Here is a 19691-nt window from a genome sequence, read left to right on the forward strand (position 1 = left end):
TCTGGATTCAATGAAGCCAAAACATCATCTTCTGGTGCACTATCCTCGAGTTTTACAGTCGTGTGGACCTTTGTGGAAAATATCAACAATGCGATTTGAAGCAAAACATAGAGAAGGTAAAATAATCTCTCGTGCTTCAATAAGTAGAGTAAATGTATGTAAAACTATTGCCATCAGGCATCAACTTTGTCAGAGTTACAGATTTTTAATGAAACGATCTTTAAAAGACATTTTTATGATATAAAATCAATAAAAAAAATCTCAGCACATCATTTAATAGAATATAGAACTATTTGCCCATTATTACCTCAATTTATAAAAAATTCAGACGATATAGTTAAAACAACTAATAAAATAGAAATAGGAGGTGAAGAATTGAAAAGTGATTCTGTCATTGTTATTCCAGGTGAAGAAGGCCCTAATTTTTATGTCCTGAAAGAAATTATTATAGAAAATGAATTAAGATTTTATCTCATTGTAAAAAAATTATTAGAAGTATTTTTAGACGAACATACAGAATGTTATTTAGTATGTAGTAACAATTATTCGTTTGAAGTATTAGATAGTAACCAAATATATAATTTTCATCAAACAAGTATTGTAGAAACCCCAAATAAAAAACGATTAATAATTAAGATATAGTAATTAAGATTTTTTAGACGTATTTATGTTTGTAAAAAATGTATGAAAAAAAATTTCTAATTAAAAGATAAAAATGTAACAAAAAAATTATTAGACATTATTGATTCAATTTTCATTCCTAACTTTTTTATGACTACTTTATTGATCTTTTTTTTATAAAAATATTTATTAATAAAAAAAAAAAAATAAGCAACATAAATTTTACGGTACCACACCGAATTTTTTACTTGTACTGTAGACTGAAATTTTACGGTGCCACAACGAAATTTTTACTTTTTGCCGTGGAAGTAACTTTTACGGTGCCACAGCGTATTTTTTTCGTGGGCTTATAGTACTTTTTCCTTTGCCTGTCACTTATGTCCGCATTACGAGAAAGCACCGTAATTTTTTCTTAAATTTATCATAAAAATTATAAGAATTTTTTCTCAGTGTATTTTCATTAATATTATTAAAAGTAAATTTTAATTTGTTTATCAATTGAAACATTCGTGAACTTTAGTAGATTATGAATGAATTAATTTTTTTTAATTGACCATGAAATGTATTTAATTTTTTTTTGTATTTTACCTAAGCCATTATAACTTGTTGAAAGATTGACACTTTATTTAATTATTTTTTATACATTCTATATAAATATTCTACATTTATTAATTAATGAATCTCGTTTGATTGAATGATATCGAATTTTTGATACCCATAATATTTAAGTGCTTTTCTAAGACAGATTTCACAATATTCGAACAACTATCTGTTCATTTTTGTTTCAATAAACTCTCTTCCTTTAAGCGAATAAAAATATCAGTGCTCTGCAGTGGTCTGGGTGCGACCCGAAAGGTCCACACGACCAACTTCCCAGTGGAAAAAATGAAAAAACACCCCGAGTAGAACCCGTTTCTATTCTCTATAACAAATGGAATTGTTATAAACGAAATGAGTGTGTTTTTATTCATTTGATATGGTTAGTTACTTCATTTCAGTAAAAGAAAAAATTATGCGTTAGAAGAATTCGAATATACCTCATAGATCCTTTTTTTCATTATTTACAACAAATTTAAAACTTTTTATTTAAATATTACCATGATTAATAATCATTTGTCATTAACAATGTTCAAATATTATGAACACAATTCCATATTATCAACAATCATTATTGAGTATTAGCGTCTTAAATGCAGTTTTCTCAATCCTGACACGAGTTTAAAATTCTTTCATTGCTGATTTTGTTTTTTAAAATTGTTTTTTTTGATGAAATATTGTCATCATATTTTCTTACAAGTATTTTGATCATTTAATATTCATATTTTTTAAAAGATTTTGAAATTTTGTCTAAAAAATGGTATAATTTATAAATTGCAAAATTCAGGTCGTTTTCCATTTTTGCCAGTTTTTTGATTCTGCATAAGAAACTACTGTACCGATTTTGTTGAAAACCTAATCAGTTCTAAGTTGCGCAATTACGTGTCAAATGCAGTTAGTTCCACGTCGATATCATTTTTTGTTCTCGAGATAATCGAGGCGAAAAATAATTTCGAACGCACATACGTACATACACACACACAGAGGTCCACTGGAAAACGATCGTCTTCGACTCTGGGGACCTCAAAACGTGGATGTCAAAATGCAGGATTCGCAAAATCGGACCCATTACTATAACTTCCCACTGGAAAGTTAAAAATGAATGCGTTAAAAAATACTGAGAAATGTTTTATTTAAAGATTAAGAAAGAGTTGTTTTTTACCTTTCGTTTTATAAAACAAAATATAGAAATTTTGATTGGTACGATTTATGATCTCACCTCTTGTCTAAAATGAATTATACTTATGATTCAGGTAGCTAGCGTTATCGAAATGCTAACGATTCATAAAATAAAACTAGTTAACCCACTTATATTCACAGAATGAGAAACGGACTGAGATAAAAATTTTTGATGTCAGAAATGTTCTCAGGATGGAAAAAAACTTAAAAAATGAAATTATTACCATAAAATTTAATTTCTTTACCACTTTTTATAGATAAAAAACAGAAAAATTAAAATTCTTAAAAATATTATCGATTAATAAAATCCAAATAATTCTTTTCACTATATTTTTAAAATTTTATTAATCAGAAGATTTAACTTTTGAACAAAGACAAGTTGATACTTAACATTTTCTTTGTAACCTTTAAAACATTCATGAGATCAATAAAATTTTTTTTCAACCATTTTAAATGAAAATCAATCTATCTGAAAATATCTGTCAAATATTTTTCATTAAAAAATGATAATTAAATAAAAAGTTCCGGATTTTTACCTCACCAGAGAAAACTTTTTTTGTTAATTTTCTTGAAAGTTTTAAAAAATAAGTTTGTTATATTCTGAAGGCGTAATTTTTATTTCATAAAAAAGACATTTAATTTGCATATGATGTCATACTATTGATTCTGTATGTTAACGAATGGTAAATGAATTGAGATAAAATTATTGATAATCGACAACATTGTCATCAAGACATATTAATATTATTAATCTATTCATTGCCTTTCTATCAAAAGCTCGATTAGATAAACCATTTTTGCTTTTAATTAGAATAACTTCACCACCTATTCAAAGTTATTGTGATTCTATCTCTTCCTGAATCGCTTTTTAAATTTCTCTTGGTCTCATTTGCTCAAGAAAGATAAATATGAGCGCTGTTTCTTTGGAAAATTGTATACAAAATTGAGTGTATATATTTCTTGTCTTATGCAAGTCATACGAAAACAAGTATGAACTTAACACGAAGGTCCCATGTGTTCTCGACAATACAGGACTTAAAGGAAAGTTAACGACGATTACTATTGTTTGCCACAAGTTGCTATCACGACCTAACTTCTCAATTATCGACGCCTGCGCCATTAATACATGACACAGCTTCATTGTTCATATTGCTGGAATGTGTTTTGCATTTTTTTATCTTGTTTAATAAATAAAAAGGATCTGTTCATCTGCGAAACAAGTTTTGTTTTTAAGGGACAGAGCTGATTCTGTCTGAAATATTACTTCTTGGCGGTTGGTTGAATTGCAATTTAAAACTTCTCTTTTAGCGTAACTTAGAATATTTTGGCATGATCAGTTTAGTAGGCAAAATATGCAATAAAGAATAAGTAAAAGTAATGTTTGAAATTCTTTTTAGAAAAATTATAATTTATGTCATATAATTATTAAAACTTATTAATTTTAAATTGATGATATATCTGAATGTTATTGTGCTAATAATTTAGAATATAAATAAAGTGAATTACTGTCATAACTATCTCAACCATATCAGTAAATGAAGTGTTATAAAATATTTTGAAAAACATAATAGAAAAAAAGATTTGATTGTAATGCTCATAAGTTTATCCTGTAAAGTTACCTGTAAGATTAATAATTCCAGAATCTTTTGTATTTTACTTATGTTTAGATAGTTATTATAATATTTATAGATTATACGTTCTCAGTAAAAAATTTTAAAAATACTCATTGGTTTATTTAGGAAGTATTCACACCAGCATCTGAAATTTGGAATGATATTACTATTTTGGTCACTCTTTTATTGAGTAAATAAGGAGATAGATGGCGCTAGGCTGTATTGCCCATTCCGCCAATTTACAATATTATACAGGTTTTTTAACAAAAATATTTTCTTTTATACCTTTATAACTACTTATAATAGTGATATGTAATTACTGAACCACTTCCAATAATATTAGACTATAACCTATATTTCCTCTGGCTTTACCCTTTGCTTCAGAAATACTTTAGTTTTTCCTTTTCTTTGGAAATTTTATAAAAATAGAAAATTTTATAAAAATAAAAATATAATAACTTATAAGCTATTTATACTTTCCGTGACACAAAACACAATAACTCTTATACTTAATATTAATTATATATTACAGTCGATACTGTTTAAGAATTTCGCAATCACAAAAATTGCATTTGGTGTCATACTATGCAAAAATGACTCTATACAAAAAGGTGGGAAAAATCCCTGTTTGATAAGCTCTTTAACAAACTGACTTCTTACACACTCAAATCTTTTGCACTGCCATAAAATATGATTAATAGTTTCTCTGGCTTCACCACATTCACATATATCTGAATCAACAATATTAAATCTAATTAGACTTTCTTTAAGAGAGTGATGGCCTGAGCGCATCCTATTAAAAGTTACAAAAGCTTTTCTCCGGAGTCTGATCCTCTGATACCATGGGGTCGCGTCCTCTGAGGCATAATTCTGAAAGTATTTAATACCTTTCTCTCTACCTAAATTTTTACACCATTGACTTGTCTCTACTTTCATTTTTTCCTTCCATCTACTTCTGAAGTCGGAGCTAGGTATAGTGAACTGAGAATCGATTCCCTTTACACAGCTCTCTTTTGCGGCGATGTCTACCACTTCGTTGTAGTTAATTCCGCAATGGGCCGGAACCCACCAAAATTGTACTTGTTTCTCTTGTTCTTCTAACAATATAAGTTTTTGCTTAATGAATCCAATAATCGGTGCATGATTTTTAAAATACGATGGCCTACTCAAAGCCTCTAGCACACTTTTAGAGTCTGAGAATATATAGAAACAGTTTCCCTCTTCTTCTTCTATAATCTCTAAGGTCTTTCTAATGGCCATAGCTTCTGCTGTAAAGATCGATGCCAAGAGTTTTGTTCTGCAATAGTAAATTTTTATATCAGTTACACGCACTACAGCAAACCCGACAAACTCAGAGTGTTTTTTCCTGATCCTCCAAGTTCCCTTGGAGCCATCAGTAAAAAAACATATGCCTTTGCTACTTAAGTTTCGAACCATCGTATCCAAGTTCTTTCGCCCTTCAGGACTCTTCTTAGCATTCTGCCCTTCTTCAAATGAGACTACTGCTCTGTAAAGCAACGATTCGTATGAATTACTGAAACAAATAGGCTTGTCTGAGCTTGCTATCAAGAATTTATATAAATCCAATTCCTCGTAATAACTGACCAACCATGGAAGTTCCATTTTGAAAACTTTAGTAGGTTGTTCTCTCCTGAATAAAATTTTTTCAATGACTTTTATTACCGGGTGATCTATATTTGTAATTGCTCTAGTGAGATAATTTCTACACAAAAATTGGAATCGAGTTTGTAATGGTGCAACTTTCGTTTCAGCTAGAATTATATTCCCTGGGGTAGATTTCATGTATCCCATTGCCAGTCGTAATCCCTTATACTGAATTACATTCAGTTTTTTTATCTGACTCTTATTTAGTGCATGAAACATAAAAGCACCATATTCTATTCTAGATCTCACAAGAGCTATATACAATCGTATAAGAATAAGTGGATCCGCTCCTAACCAAGTCGATCTAATATAACTCAAAATCGCCAACGGGTTTATACATTTCTTTCTTATTGCTTCGATCTGTTGTTCCCAGTTAAGTGCTGAATTAAGAAATATTCCCAAGAACTTGACTGTGTTTACCGATTCTATTTCTTCATTCGAGATATTGATTGACCATCTTCTAGATCTGATCTTTGTTTTATTACTAAAAACTATCAGTTTACATTTTTCTGGTGCTAATTCTAATCCACTTGAATCCAAAAAGGTATTAATACTTTGTGTGGCTTCTTCAATACTCTGTAAACAAGTTGTAGGATCAGATCCAGTCGCGTATACCGCGACATCGTCAGCAAATTGAATCATCTTACATTCCTGATTGATTACCCTATCCATCGAAGACATGTATAAGTTATACAAAGTTGGACTAAGAACGCTGCCTTGAGGTAAACCTCGACACACTGTCCTTTGACAGTCAATTGACCCATATCGAAATGTCAGAGACCTTTCCGAGACCAAATTATATATAAACCTAAGTACCTTGCTGGGCAAGTTAAGTTTTTTTAGTCGTTCAATTAAAATTTCTGCAATCACGTTGTCGTATGCACTTTGTATGTCCATAAAAACTGCTCCAACACATTCATCTTCCTCGAATGCATTAAATATATCCAGGTAGAGTAATGCACTATTATCTAAGCAGGATCTACTCCTTCGGAAACCAAACTGAAGTTGGGGAAGTAAATTGTTATACTCCAACCACCAATTCAGTCTCATACTAATCATCTTTTCTACTACTTTTAGTAAGCACGGAGCTAGTGATATAGGCCGAAACTTTTTCCCTTCTGCTTTCGGAATAAAGAATACTGCGTATTGCTTCCATTCAAGGGGAAATGCACCATTAAGAAAAATTTCATTATACAACCTCAACAACAGCTCACGCATTTCGTCTGGTAGAAATCCTATAACCACGTAATCTATACCATCTAGGCCGGGAGATGACTTTTTCTTCATACTTGCGATTGCTACATTAAGCTCCTCTATAGTGAACGGTAGATCCAAAAATGGATCTCCCATATCGGTGTTAATCGTTAGACTTCCAGCTTTCGTCCATGCAGGACAAAGCTTATCAATAGCTCCCATTACTGCCTCTATTTTTGAATCATCGTACTCATTAGATATTTTGGTCACTCATGGCCTATAAAAAAGAACCGACACCTAGTGGTGGTTGTTACAACTTACACATTGTTAGAAAAAGACAGCGAGTGTTCAAAAGAGATAGAGGTAGCATGTCCAATTGAAAATCTAAAACTCGGCTTCTAATAATTGCAACAAAATTCTCAACTTATTTAGACTAATTAGTAATATGAGTTATTATAAACTTAGAAATATCAAAGATCATAAACAATCATTTAAAATGTATTTGCAGATAATAATAATATATGGAATTCTAAAAATTAATTCAATATGAACATAATCTGTTGAATTGTACACTTTTTGATTCGTGTATAAGAACGGATAGGTCAAATTTTAAATCTTCATTTGTCCTAATTGGGAGTCATTGTAAGGGAATCGATTTCTGAAATTTGAAATTTTACGATATCTGCACGTTTTCAAGCATAGAGATGCATATTGACTAATTCGTATTTGATTTGCATCATAATTTGATTACATGGATACGGAAAGATGATATCGACGAAAATGAAAAATTAATGTTTAAATATCAAAATATCTGTTTTAAATATTATATTATATTATCACGAAATTGAAATGCCAATATGTTGGTACCTGTTTGAAATTTGGTAAGAACAACCTCATTCATTTCTTTTACAATCTCTCCTCACAAAAAATAAAAAATAGGAAGCATGAGTGTTCTCATGGTTCTTCACGCACACACGGAGAAAAATCATGTGGTAGATTTTGCATAAAAAGTTATGTCGATTTTTTAAAGTAATTTTTACATAATTTTAAGTAAAGACTACATGTTGTTTGTGTTCAAACTATTGTAGATCTAATTAAAAATTACATGTAGATTTATGTCACTTCTTTATCGCGTTATTACATTGGTTTTGTGAAATTTTGACACTGAACCAATGCTACATTTCCTCGTCAGAAATGTTAAAGAGTTTTCAAGTTCATTTATTGAATCTGTTATGTAGAAATTACTTTCTTGTAGAGTCAGATTTACTCACAGGCAAAGTAATATAAACATATGATGACCGCAGGTTTCCTAGAATTCAGTCGGCTGCACCTCAATTGCGGACAAGGCCCAAAAATGGGGCAATAAAATTTCTCAGTTGCGGACGGGGTCTTGACCATCATAGTCTCAATTGCGGACGGGGTCATTTAGGGAATATTCAGGTACCAAAAAAGAATTTAAAATTAGCTCCGCCTGCAAAAAAATATGGGCCACCCTACAGATGACTTGAACGCCGATCAAAATGTAAGACTTTTCTACATTATTTAAAGAACTTGGCAAGTTGATTCTGCCCTCAAACACTTTTTGGGGGTGGTATTAGAAAAAGTCGATTGATGCTTTTGCTCGGAGCTTTACTTGCATTTATTACAAGTAAAGAGTTTTCTCCGAACCAATCAGCATCACTTTTCCCACCTACTCCTCCCCACTTTTAGATTTTTAGACTCGTAGGAGGAGACAATGCCAAAGACCATGGAAATTACCTGGAAAGACCCCGTCCGCAACTGAGACGGTTTATTGCTTTTCGTCCGCAACTGAGAAACAGCGATTTAGTCATCGGTTTTGTTTACTTCAGAGTTCTGTAGATTTTACTTAAGTATGAAATAAAAACAACTGATCACCTAAGTTATTGGTGTGCTAATACGAAAAATACTCCTTCCATTTATCGATCGACAGTTTGAATTTTTAGTTGACCTGAAGCAGTGAGCCAGGACACACTATTGAAGCGCTGTAATTTATTTAGTGATTATAATTTATAGTGAATTATAGTTTATTAAGTGATCAAGTGATATAGTGAAAGATGACATCTTCAAATGGATTAACTGGAGCAGTAACTGGATTTGATGAAACTTTAACACCAAAGTGACACTTCGTTGTTACGTCTCAGTAATTGAATAGTCTCTTTTTCGAGTCAAGACCCAATCGTCCTCTACTCACCATGGGTGCGGAGACCACGCAGAATATATACTTTAGATGGAGAATTAAAGAAATAGGAAAGGTTCTTAGTGCTTTACAAACCACAATGGTGCATTTAATTTTCTCAAAGAAAGAAAGAGATTTGTTTTTATGATAGTCAATTCTTTATTTAATTTCTGTCATCTTTTTACTCACTAAACTGTTTTACAGCTTGTATTGGCTAACAGGTAGCTAGGTAGCAGAAGGTTGTATACGCGTAGAAGGCTGCAGTTGCTTGGTTTGGTTGACGCTTCGATTCTCGGCTCTCGGCGTTGGTGCGGCGTCTTTCGGCGTTGTTGAGATGAGTTTATGGTTTTATGGCTGTCTTGGTGAAAGGTTGTCGTTGGCTCGTTGGAAATCTTCGCTGAAGCCTTCTAGTTGACTGATCTTCTTTCTTCTTACACTCCCTATTTTTGTTTTAATAATATTTGTTAAGAGATAAATAAAAATGAATTTGAATATGCAATTTATTTGAAAGAAAATCCACGTAGGATTATTTAATCTCAAATGAGTATATTTCAAGCCCAAAAATTTATTTTTGAATTTTAGAATTGAATCAAGAATTAATTTAAAAGTATTCTGAATTTGAAAAATTATATCAAGCTGAGTTCGGATTTGCACCGTGCCCGGTAAAAATTTGGAAGAGAGTGTCTCTTGTGTCCAAGTCTGCGCTTTTTAAGGTGCTTTTCGCGCATCCCTTGGAAGCTTCTAGATTGGCGTTCTCCAATCCAAAGTTTTAATTAATTTAATTATTTAGGCCTAGCCCTAATTTTCTCCAATCATCTACGCAATTTTTCCCTTCTCCTTTTGGTCAGTGTCCGGCGCATCTTTTGGCTCTAGTGCCCCCCCCCCATGCAGGATTCACCTGTGTCTATCTAGCATGCGCTCTGAAGCTTTATGTCCCCCACATGGTTTTTACCTGAGCTACCTTTGCGTAGATCCTTTTCCTGGCGTCTCTATTTTTTATTATTGATTTTTTTCTTCTCTTTACCTGCTTACTTTCTTTTTCTTCTGTGTTCCTGTTACTTCTATTCCCTTGCTTCCACCGCTTGTTATCAAGGTTTTTTTTAAAAAAAAAAAAATACTTAGATTCAGGTTATAACATCGTAACGCATTACATCAGAATAATTCTTTCTCTTGGACCGCCTGTTCGTTACTCTTCAATGTGATATGAATCAAAACATAGAGAGGGTAAAATTACTGCAAATCTTTCATATAATAGAATGAATATTATCCACACGATAACTGTTAAAAATCAACTAAAATTTTGTTCATAGATTAATGATTTAAATTTATCTGAAAGTACAAAAATTGGAATTCAAAGAAAACTTTCAAATGACGTTTACAATAAATATTTTTCAAACATAGTTCCCAAAAACTGTATAAATAAGGTATCTTGGTTGACTGTTTCAGGAATTAAATATACAGAAAACACAGTAATTATAGTTGAAATGAATAATTTTCCTGTATTTGGAATTATCGATAGTGTGTACATGGCTAATAATAACTCATATTTCTTAGTTCATAAGTTACATCCTATTTGTTTTAATGATCACTTTTTTGCATATGGAGTGGAAAAAAGTGACGATTTGTATGTCATACTGTATAATAATCTTCCAAATGTTGAACAATGTTTATTCATTGAAAAACATGGAAAAAATTTGTAATGACTCGTTGTGTGATTTGAAATTTTTTAATAAAAAATATTAAATGTTAAACATGATGTATTTTTTACAGTAATTTTGTTGCAATTATCCCAATAATTAAATTCCAATAATTTACTGCATATTAAATTAAATCAAAAAAATATATAAGTAGCATTAACATAATATTCCTAATGTTACTTTTGCATATTACTTATGTATATTTGATCGTTTCTTTGTTATGTAGCTTTTACCAAACTTTTATGCTGTGATGAGTTTTTATTTTTACATATCTTTAATTAATTTTTAGTTCAGTTGTTATGTAAATTTTATGTCAGAATTTTAACTTAATATCTGTCGTTTTTATTTATAATTAAGTAAACTCGAACATCGTTCGAACATTACATAAATTTTTTGGTAGTTAATACTTAACAGTGATGCTGTCCATATACGTACATTAAACTTATGTAAAAATAACAAAAAATTAAATAAAATCTACTGAACATTTTTCTCCGTGCACGTTTTTCTGCGCGCCTAAACTTTTTTATGGCGGTGATGTCCCATGTTTGCACTTAAGCCTTCCACAGCCTGCAATCATGTGGTCACCAACGGGTGGAATTTTCCAGCTTGGAGCTTCATTTGTGATAAAAAACTTTTTACAAATAGTGAATTTCTCTAAAAATAAAATCGGCTTATATTAATAAAAATTTACTATGCTTATAATCACTAAATAAGTGTATATTTACTATCTAGATTATTTCATTGGCAAGAAGGTTATTTACTATTTCCCACATAGATATATTCAACATATGAAAGTCTGAGTAATGATATTTCTTATGGCAGCTGTAGAGAAAAATTAAAGATAAGTCTGGGAAATTTTGTAATAAAAATATTATCTATGGAACATGTTGAAAAAAGTTATTATAGAATAAATCAGTCTATTTTCATATTTATAAATGTATATATATATATAATACTTTGATTTTAGAATAACTTAAATTTCGTTCAATTAGTATACTAATTAATTTTTATACGAACTCATAAAAGGTGGACACAATCTATTTTCAAAGAAAATCTCTCCCTGCTGATTTATCTTTGAATACATCGAAGACCGAAACATGCTGCGTAGAATTTATAGATATTTTGAGAAAGAATGAAGCGTTTTAACTAAGCTATCATAGAAGCATAAAACTCTAATCATGAAGTCGAAAAAGTTACCAATTCTAAATCATAAATTAAGGACTATTTCGAACATTATGTTTTTTTTTTAAATTTTCATAGAGAAGATTAAATTAGTATAAAATCATTAGTAAGCAATATCTGTTAATTGAATTAAGTCGATAATATTTTGCATTGCAAAATGAGACAGCTGAGTAATTGAACCAAATTTGACTCCTCTATATAGGTCTACTTAGCCATACTTTTTTATTAATTTCAATCAATTCTTAATTGTGCTTACGTACTCATTTTTTCGTATAAGTAGCTTGAGCATAATTGGTTGGTTGGTGCTTAAATGGAGTTGCATATTTAAAATAAGAAGAATAATTTAAGTACCGAAGATAATCAAGTCTCCAAAAGACACTTGAATCTATTACAAAATTTTAAATAAGTCAATTATCTCACATGACTTATATTGTAAAATAATTAAATGTCTCTATTGTATATTTTAAAGAGGTCTGTAAACATAGTGTAGTAATTTTGAAAACATTCTACGAGACAGTTTTTTAATTATTAACAATTGAAGTAAATCCTTATGAATAGGCTTTTATAAAGATCACGTGATTTTTATTGAACTATAATTTCTTCTAGTATGGTAACGTAGTTTTGATCATAAAAACGCTCAAACCTCCTTAATATATAAATTGAGACATTTGATTATTTTACAATATAAGTCATGTGAGATAATTGACTGAATTTAATCATAGAAACGCTTGAACGTCTTTAATTGACGAACGACTAAATTTGTTATATTGATGCTTGCAGTTAGTCATGATTAATTTGTTTATATAAGTTCACGACTGAGATTAGAACACATCAGACGTCTTTCTCGATAATAAAAATCTTGCTATCATTTTAACCCTTAAATGCATTGCGTGTTAAAAATAAAACGGTAACGTTGTGCCCCTGTTACACACTCATAATTACTTATGTTACTTAATAAACTTTTCGTTCATTGTAATCATTTCTTTTGATGTTCATTATTATTTTACAATATTTATGTTTTCTTGAATTTATATCACTCTTCATCGATTCAAAAAATATTATAATAACTTTAGTTTTAATATGACTCTAAAATAAGAGAATCGCATATTAATGTGCTGCTGATGAAAATATCACTTTTTCCACAAAAAAAAAAAAAAAAAAAAAAAAATTGTCCACAATATTTTACATTAAACCACACAAAAATAGCAAGTAGCAAAATAAAAATATTTTCAAAGTAAAATATGAAAGAAAACTATTATAAAAAGTCACAAAAAGAACTGTACAGCTCCAAAAGAGTTCTCAATTGTCAGCACTTGTCACATTCATCTGATTAATCTTTGCTGTGTAAAATTGAATGCATTCTTTGTGGTCTGTATAAAATTCGCATTAGTTTGTAAATGATGTCTCTCAGGGATTGTATGTATTTTCTTTTCTTGTATCGTTATCGGGGAAACCAGGAAGATCATTATAGTACACAAGAAGAAACAAGTGATGGATGAAGGGGAATATAACTTCCTGTGAATCAAATGTCACTTTTTTCTAGCAACTTGACACTATCAGTCGTCAGAAAATTGATGCTTTAGTGGATTGATGCTTTTAAATTTTTATTGCAAATACAAATAAAAAAAATTGCATACTGAAAAAATTGATAACTTTCATTACTATTATAAACAATGACTAATTTATATGTGAACTATGAAAATGAATAACTATAATAATAAACTGTCAAAATACGATTTGCTTATATCCTTCATTTTTTCTATAAAAAGGAAAATTTATCTTACTCAACTCATAGAAAAATTCGAATAAGTGCAAACCCATAAGTGCATTTGTTATAAGATTTATTCAACAAAAAAAATAATAATAGTTTTCCGCTTTTTTCTTCACTTACTTTATATAGAGTAAGACAAAGAGTAATTTTTGGACGAGAAAAAGAATGCTCTTGTCTGAAAGGATGGTTTGACATAAAAAGTTACGAGCAAATTATTCAATCAGAAATTTGATAAAAATAGTCACTAATTAATATAGCAATTACTCACCTTCCGTACTTTTTGGTCGCATAAAAATTTCGTTGACAATTTTTAGAGTTTGATGAACAAATAAAAAACACCAGTCTCTTGTTTATAAGACATGAATGAATTTATTAGTTGTTTCATAGTTGATAGAAGACTCAACATGAAGCTAGATATAAGGCATTAGGTCATGCTTAACGTCAACACCAAGTTGTTAACTTAGCAGGAAGCTCGTTCGTTATCGAGTTAGCATAGTGCACTAACGAGCCATGGTTCGAAACTTACGGGGTTGTAAAGTGTTAAGTTTAACGCGTCTATCAATTTCACGACGCTTTTCGGGTTTGGGAGTTGTTTCATTAAATTTAATAATTATCACTTCAAACTTACTAACTTATTTTGGAATCAGGTGAGTTTTTCTATCGTATTGTAAAAAATTTCTATATTTTTTAGACAAGTGTTTGTGACTGTATTTACAGTAAAACCTGATGATGTTATTTACTGTCGCTTTATGACTGAAACTCGTCCAGATTAGACGTCATTTCATTTGTTTCAATATTTAGTTATTTATCAATTAATAGAGTTTTTGTCTCTAATACTTCACAAAATTTTAATTACATAATTTCAACATTATTAGAAAATGTTCTGTTATAAAGTCACAAAGTATGGAATTATTAATATCTACGTGTGTGTAAAAGAAAAACCGTGTTAGTAAGTTGGTTTATCCATTTGCCGCTAGATGGCAAATAACTTGAAAGTACTATTTCGTGAAACCTTGATATATATAGGTGGTAGTTACTGCCGTAAATGAAATGATATCAAGAGGTCATATTCTTAAAGATATTTTTAAGTGTGTAGTGCTCAAGGGTAACCTTGCACTATTTAATAATGCTCAAACGGCTCCCGCGTAACGATCTAGGGGGCGTTACCCCAATTTTTAATTATTCATAGGTGTCGCTTGACCCATGGTCAAGCTATCATGACACCATCTTCGCTCTCTTCGTCCTGGGACGCCGAACAAGGTACATTGACTGTCTTCCTGCCGTCAATCTGCTCCAAAAAGGGAATTAAGATTGGTGACTTCGATAAATCACGTTATTTGGAGGAAGTGCAAGATTGGACAGCATCTTTATTTCTTTTTCTGGGATCACCGCCGCTACTCAAGTCATTAAGTAAAACGGTTAACATAAAAGTCAACCCAAAAGGCAAATAAGCACGGTAGGAGATTTTATATATATATATATATATATTTTGCTAGGCATGAACGTAAAGTCTACACTCTAGGTCGCGTTTGGCATCCATACTAATTTTAATTGCGTGATCAAATACTCAGCAGCACTACGATCATAAAGATTTGCATTTTGAGAGTGTTTTATAAAGTGCGTTCTGACTCGAATTTATGTCGCGGAATCCAGTGTCAAACCTGGATTCATTTTTCTATATATTGTAATATAACGTGTGCGTGAACATAAAAATTGTATCATTTTGTATGGAGCATTCTGATAAACTATTTTGCCAATAAATTTTGCTAATAAGGTACTTAGATTTTGATATTACTTTATGTTATTTATAAATAATTGTCACACTACAAGTGAAGTTTAATTGTTAATAATAATTAGTATTGTGATTAAAGATATACGGAATTTTGGAGCAGATATTAATATTGTAGATATAGAATTTCGTTACAATATTTATATCTGCATCATAAGTCACAAGAAAAAAAAATCTATATCTATCATGCTACAACTGCATGATAACACCGTTTGATAGTCAATGTTAACACAGTCATGATTGATCATGGCCTTTTTGCTCATTTCTGTATACATTCTGTACTAGAATGATATATCATTCTAGTACGGGTAGAAAATAAAATCAATTTCAATTATATCAACGTAATTGATCATTTAAATAAAATTTAGCTACTCAGGGAGGAATCGTAAGTGTAGAACTAGAACTCCATGTTTACTTTTATTACATTTAGTAGCCACTTTTTTTCAATAAAGATGTTAAACAAACTGCAATCAGCACTAACATTATCAATTGATGTTTCTGTTCCAATTTATTGTTATTTTTTTTCTTAAACTATGCATTTGTGCATTATAACTAACGTGTCAACACATTCCATTATTAACTCAGCTGCATCTCCTATTGCACAGTCTGAAAAGTAGAACAATAGTATAATATTCCGCGACCTAATTTCATCACATGTTCTGGAACAAGTACTGATGAGTGGAAACATGTTTTGTCTTTTAGTCATATGTAAACAAACTTTTTTTTCGACTACATGAATGATGTCTCTATCATTTGATTTTCTAGAGATTTTTACCACCACTTTATCTTGAGACTGCTGAAAAGCTACCTTCTCCAGTAGCTCTCGTGCTAGATATGTTGAACACTTTCTTACAGGTGTTTCTCTTCTATTATTCATCACTTTTTTGTCAATTATAATCGCATTGAACAAACATACACTGAAACAAATTTTTGCTATTATAACCATACGTTTTGCTGTCAGAACGAAACACTCTCAGCTAACCTAAGTTTAGTTACTCCGTTTCGCTATCGTAACAATACTCGGATAGCTACGGTGTATTTCTGTATTTATGCTACTGTTTTGCTGTCAGAGCTAAACAACATATCGTTACAAGGGCTCAACGACAATTCAAAAATAAAATTTCTCTTTAAGAGTTTAATGTTAACTCTTTTTAATAATTATTTATTTCTATAATGAGGAGGTAGTAATAAATAAATTACAGATTGCAGAGCATGTCAATATATTGAACAAGGATTGATTACAATATGATTCGACTCAATGTTTCAGGCATATGATGATCCATTTCTCTGTAGTAGTGATTTTTTAGCTCTAAGAGACAAACGTTTCGTTCTGACAACCGTACAAGTAGATTGTCTGAAAAACTCTATAGTTATTTTCTTTTTACAAGAAAACATATTGTTATAATAACCATAATAAAGAGTTGTTTTAACTATAAATTTTAGCAAAACAAAGTATTGCTGTTACAGGGATTTATTTCGTTCAAATAATTTAAACGTTTGGCTCCCATTACGATCCGCATTTGTCCGTTAACAAAACACATCTAGCAATACTTTGTTTCGTCATGATAGACAAATTTTTTTTATAGTGTACTTTTTGAAAAAATATATATTGAGGATAGCAAAGTGTGTGAGAACAATAAAAAAGCGCTTTTCGCTTTCATATTTAGAGTAAGTTGTTGGCTTTTATCTGACCACTGACTCAATTAGATATATTCTCAATAAAAGGTGTTGTCTTTAAAATATCGACCCGAGTTTTATTATTTCACTGTCTTAAAACTTTATTGTTCCGTCATTAAAAAAGTATTACTATTTAAATCAACAATTGATCAATAATTCCATAGTCTCTTATTAATAAGAGACAAAAGTATAGATAAATAACACCCTTATATTTCGAATTAAATGCTGTTTTTATACATTATAACTTTTTCTCTTTTCAGTTTATTTGCACGACCAGAGATACGTTTTACGAGCGGAGCTGGATCAAGATGGAAACTTGAGAGGTAAGTTTAAACACTGTTTGAATATTAATTAGCAAGTGAGTCACCGTTGGCTAAGATTAACGGATAGCTGATAAAATATGAAAACCGGAAAGATTACGATATTTGAAATTCACGAGAATTGTGTTTATCGTATGGTTCGCATAAGCCATTAAATTTTACTTATTAATGATATCTTTTATGATTATATCAATGAAACACCCTCCGGAGCATTTTTAAGTATTTCAACTTGTTCTATCCCGAGAAATCAAGTCTACCCAATTTCTACGAAGTGCAAATTAAATTACATGAAATGTTGTTTTTTTTACATTTTTTTAGCAAATGTATTTCGCACTAATCATTTCAACATTGATAAAATAATGCATTTCTATTTTAAATAAATAAAAATCAGTGAACTACAAATCAAAAATATTATTTAGTAATATTCATTATTAAATGACTACAGGAATTATTGTTTAGTCATAATAATTATTACTTTTCAATTATATAAAACGAAATTTGCTATGCTTGAGAATGTTTCGAAGCGAAACAAGAAACTAAAATTAATAAAAATATTTTTTTAAATTAGTTGGAACCCGAGTCAAAATTTTTATAATAACTTTATACTGACTATACTGAATTTTCAGTATAATCAGTACAAATTCAATAAAAGTAAGGATAGGAGTTTTAGAGTTAAAGTAATACTGAATTTTTATTGAAGACTTATGAATAACTCCGTTTTCAGCTGTATCAGTATAGATTAAGTATTCAAAATCAATTTTTAAATACTGAATATATACTGACACTTCTGAATATCCGGATTCATATTTAATACATTCAGTAAAAAATCAGTTTAAATTTCGTAGATTCAGTATAAAATAAATATTAAATAGAAGAGGTTGGTTACTATAGTAACCAATCTTATTTTGGATTTTAGTGTAATAAGAACAATAATTATTTTAGTAATAAAATCTACAAGAGACCGTTAGAAACGAATAGCTGTGCTGTAAAGTACATAGATTCAAACATATATAAAATGGGTTTTATAAACTGTTTTATTAAATATCAATATAGAATCAGCATAGAAATTAAAAAATTAATACATTTAATATAAAATCAGTATTGTTTTAGAGTACTCAATATTGATTCTATATGAATTCAGTATATTCAATATAAAGTTATTATAAAAATTTTGACTCGGGTTTTGAGTGGACATCTGTGTGTGTATGTACACGGAGAAAAAATTCCAATAAAAATTACCGTGCTCAGCACAACAATCCACGCGCAAATGTCAATTCCCTAAAAAATTAAGACAACCTTCAAAGAAAAATTAGTAATCCTTTTAAAATTTTTGTTATAGATTCAATATTTATTAAAAAGAGTAAAAGTAAAAATTCTTATGCAGCACGGTAATATTCGATAAATATTAATTTTTATTCAAACTTTAAACAAAAATTAGTAAGTGACTAGAAAAAAATGAGAATCTGTATATAATTTATTATGATCCGTGTGGTAGGAAAAATTCGGGTGCTCTCCTATAATTTTTTCTATTCTCGAGAGTTTCCGTGCTGGGTCGGGAATCTTCGAATTATCGGTCCAACACAATCTTTCTTTGTATTGTAAGACCGTTCACACAATCAAAAACATAAGCCGTAAAACGTACAATTTAAGACGTACGCGTGCATACTAACATCATAATAAGTTAAAAATTGGTTTGTACGCATGCGTACATCTTATGGCTTTTGTTTTTGATTGTGTGAACACCCTCAGTGCTATAGTTACTTTTTCCATATTGTAAACAAAGATGACATTCATATTTTTCGTTACGATTCAATATTGGCGGCAACACGTTATATCTTAACAATTTATGATAAGCTTAAACGGATTGACGCGGTGGACTCATGGGTAAGCGTCAGCTTGACACACGATGGGTCGCGGGTTCGAGTCCCGGCCGAGACAAAAGTCATTTATATGATTTTTCTCGGGCCACCGTGAGCGGGAGAGGAAGATCTCTTCGGAGAGCCGGGTGGTTGTATCGACGACACAGGTTTTCTGCGTAAGATCCCGATCGTAGGGATAGGGGGGGGGCAGTATTGTAAAACGTGTGCCGTATTTCATTCCAACGAATTAATTAGTTAAGAAAGTTAATTATCAATGAACCTAATTTATTTATTTATTTGTTTATATAACCAAAAAAATTATCACTAAAC

The 19691-nt window shown here is 30.4% G+C and overlaps 1 protein-coding gene across 2 annotated transcripts in view; it reads left to right on the plus strand.

Moving 5' to 3' along the window:
• LOC118067073 (protein grindelwald) overlaps positions 1-19691 on the plus strand; it is a 35279-nt gene that overhangs the window by 11701 nt on the left and 3887 nt on the right. For both annotated transcript variants that reach the window (XM_035083618.1, XM_035083619.1), the window contains exon 3: positions 17443-17505. In XM_035083618.1, the coding sequence (XP_034939509.1) occupies positions 17443-17505 (63 nt within the window). The remainder of the gene's footprint in view (positions 1-17442; positions 17506-19691) is intronic.

Source organism: Chelonus insularis, unplaced genomic scaffold, assembly GCF_013357705.1.
Source record: "Chelonus insularis isolate UGA/USDA-ARS -01 unplaced genomic scaffold, ASM1335770v1 contig_35_pilon, whole genome shotgun sequence".
Taxonomy (NCBI): domain Eukaryota; kingdom Metazoa; phylum Arthropoda; class Insecta; order Hymenoptera; family Braconidae; genus Chelonus; species Chelonus insularis.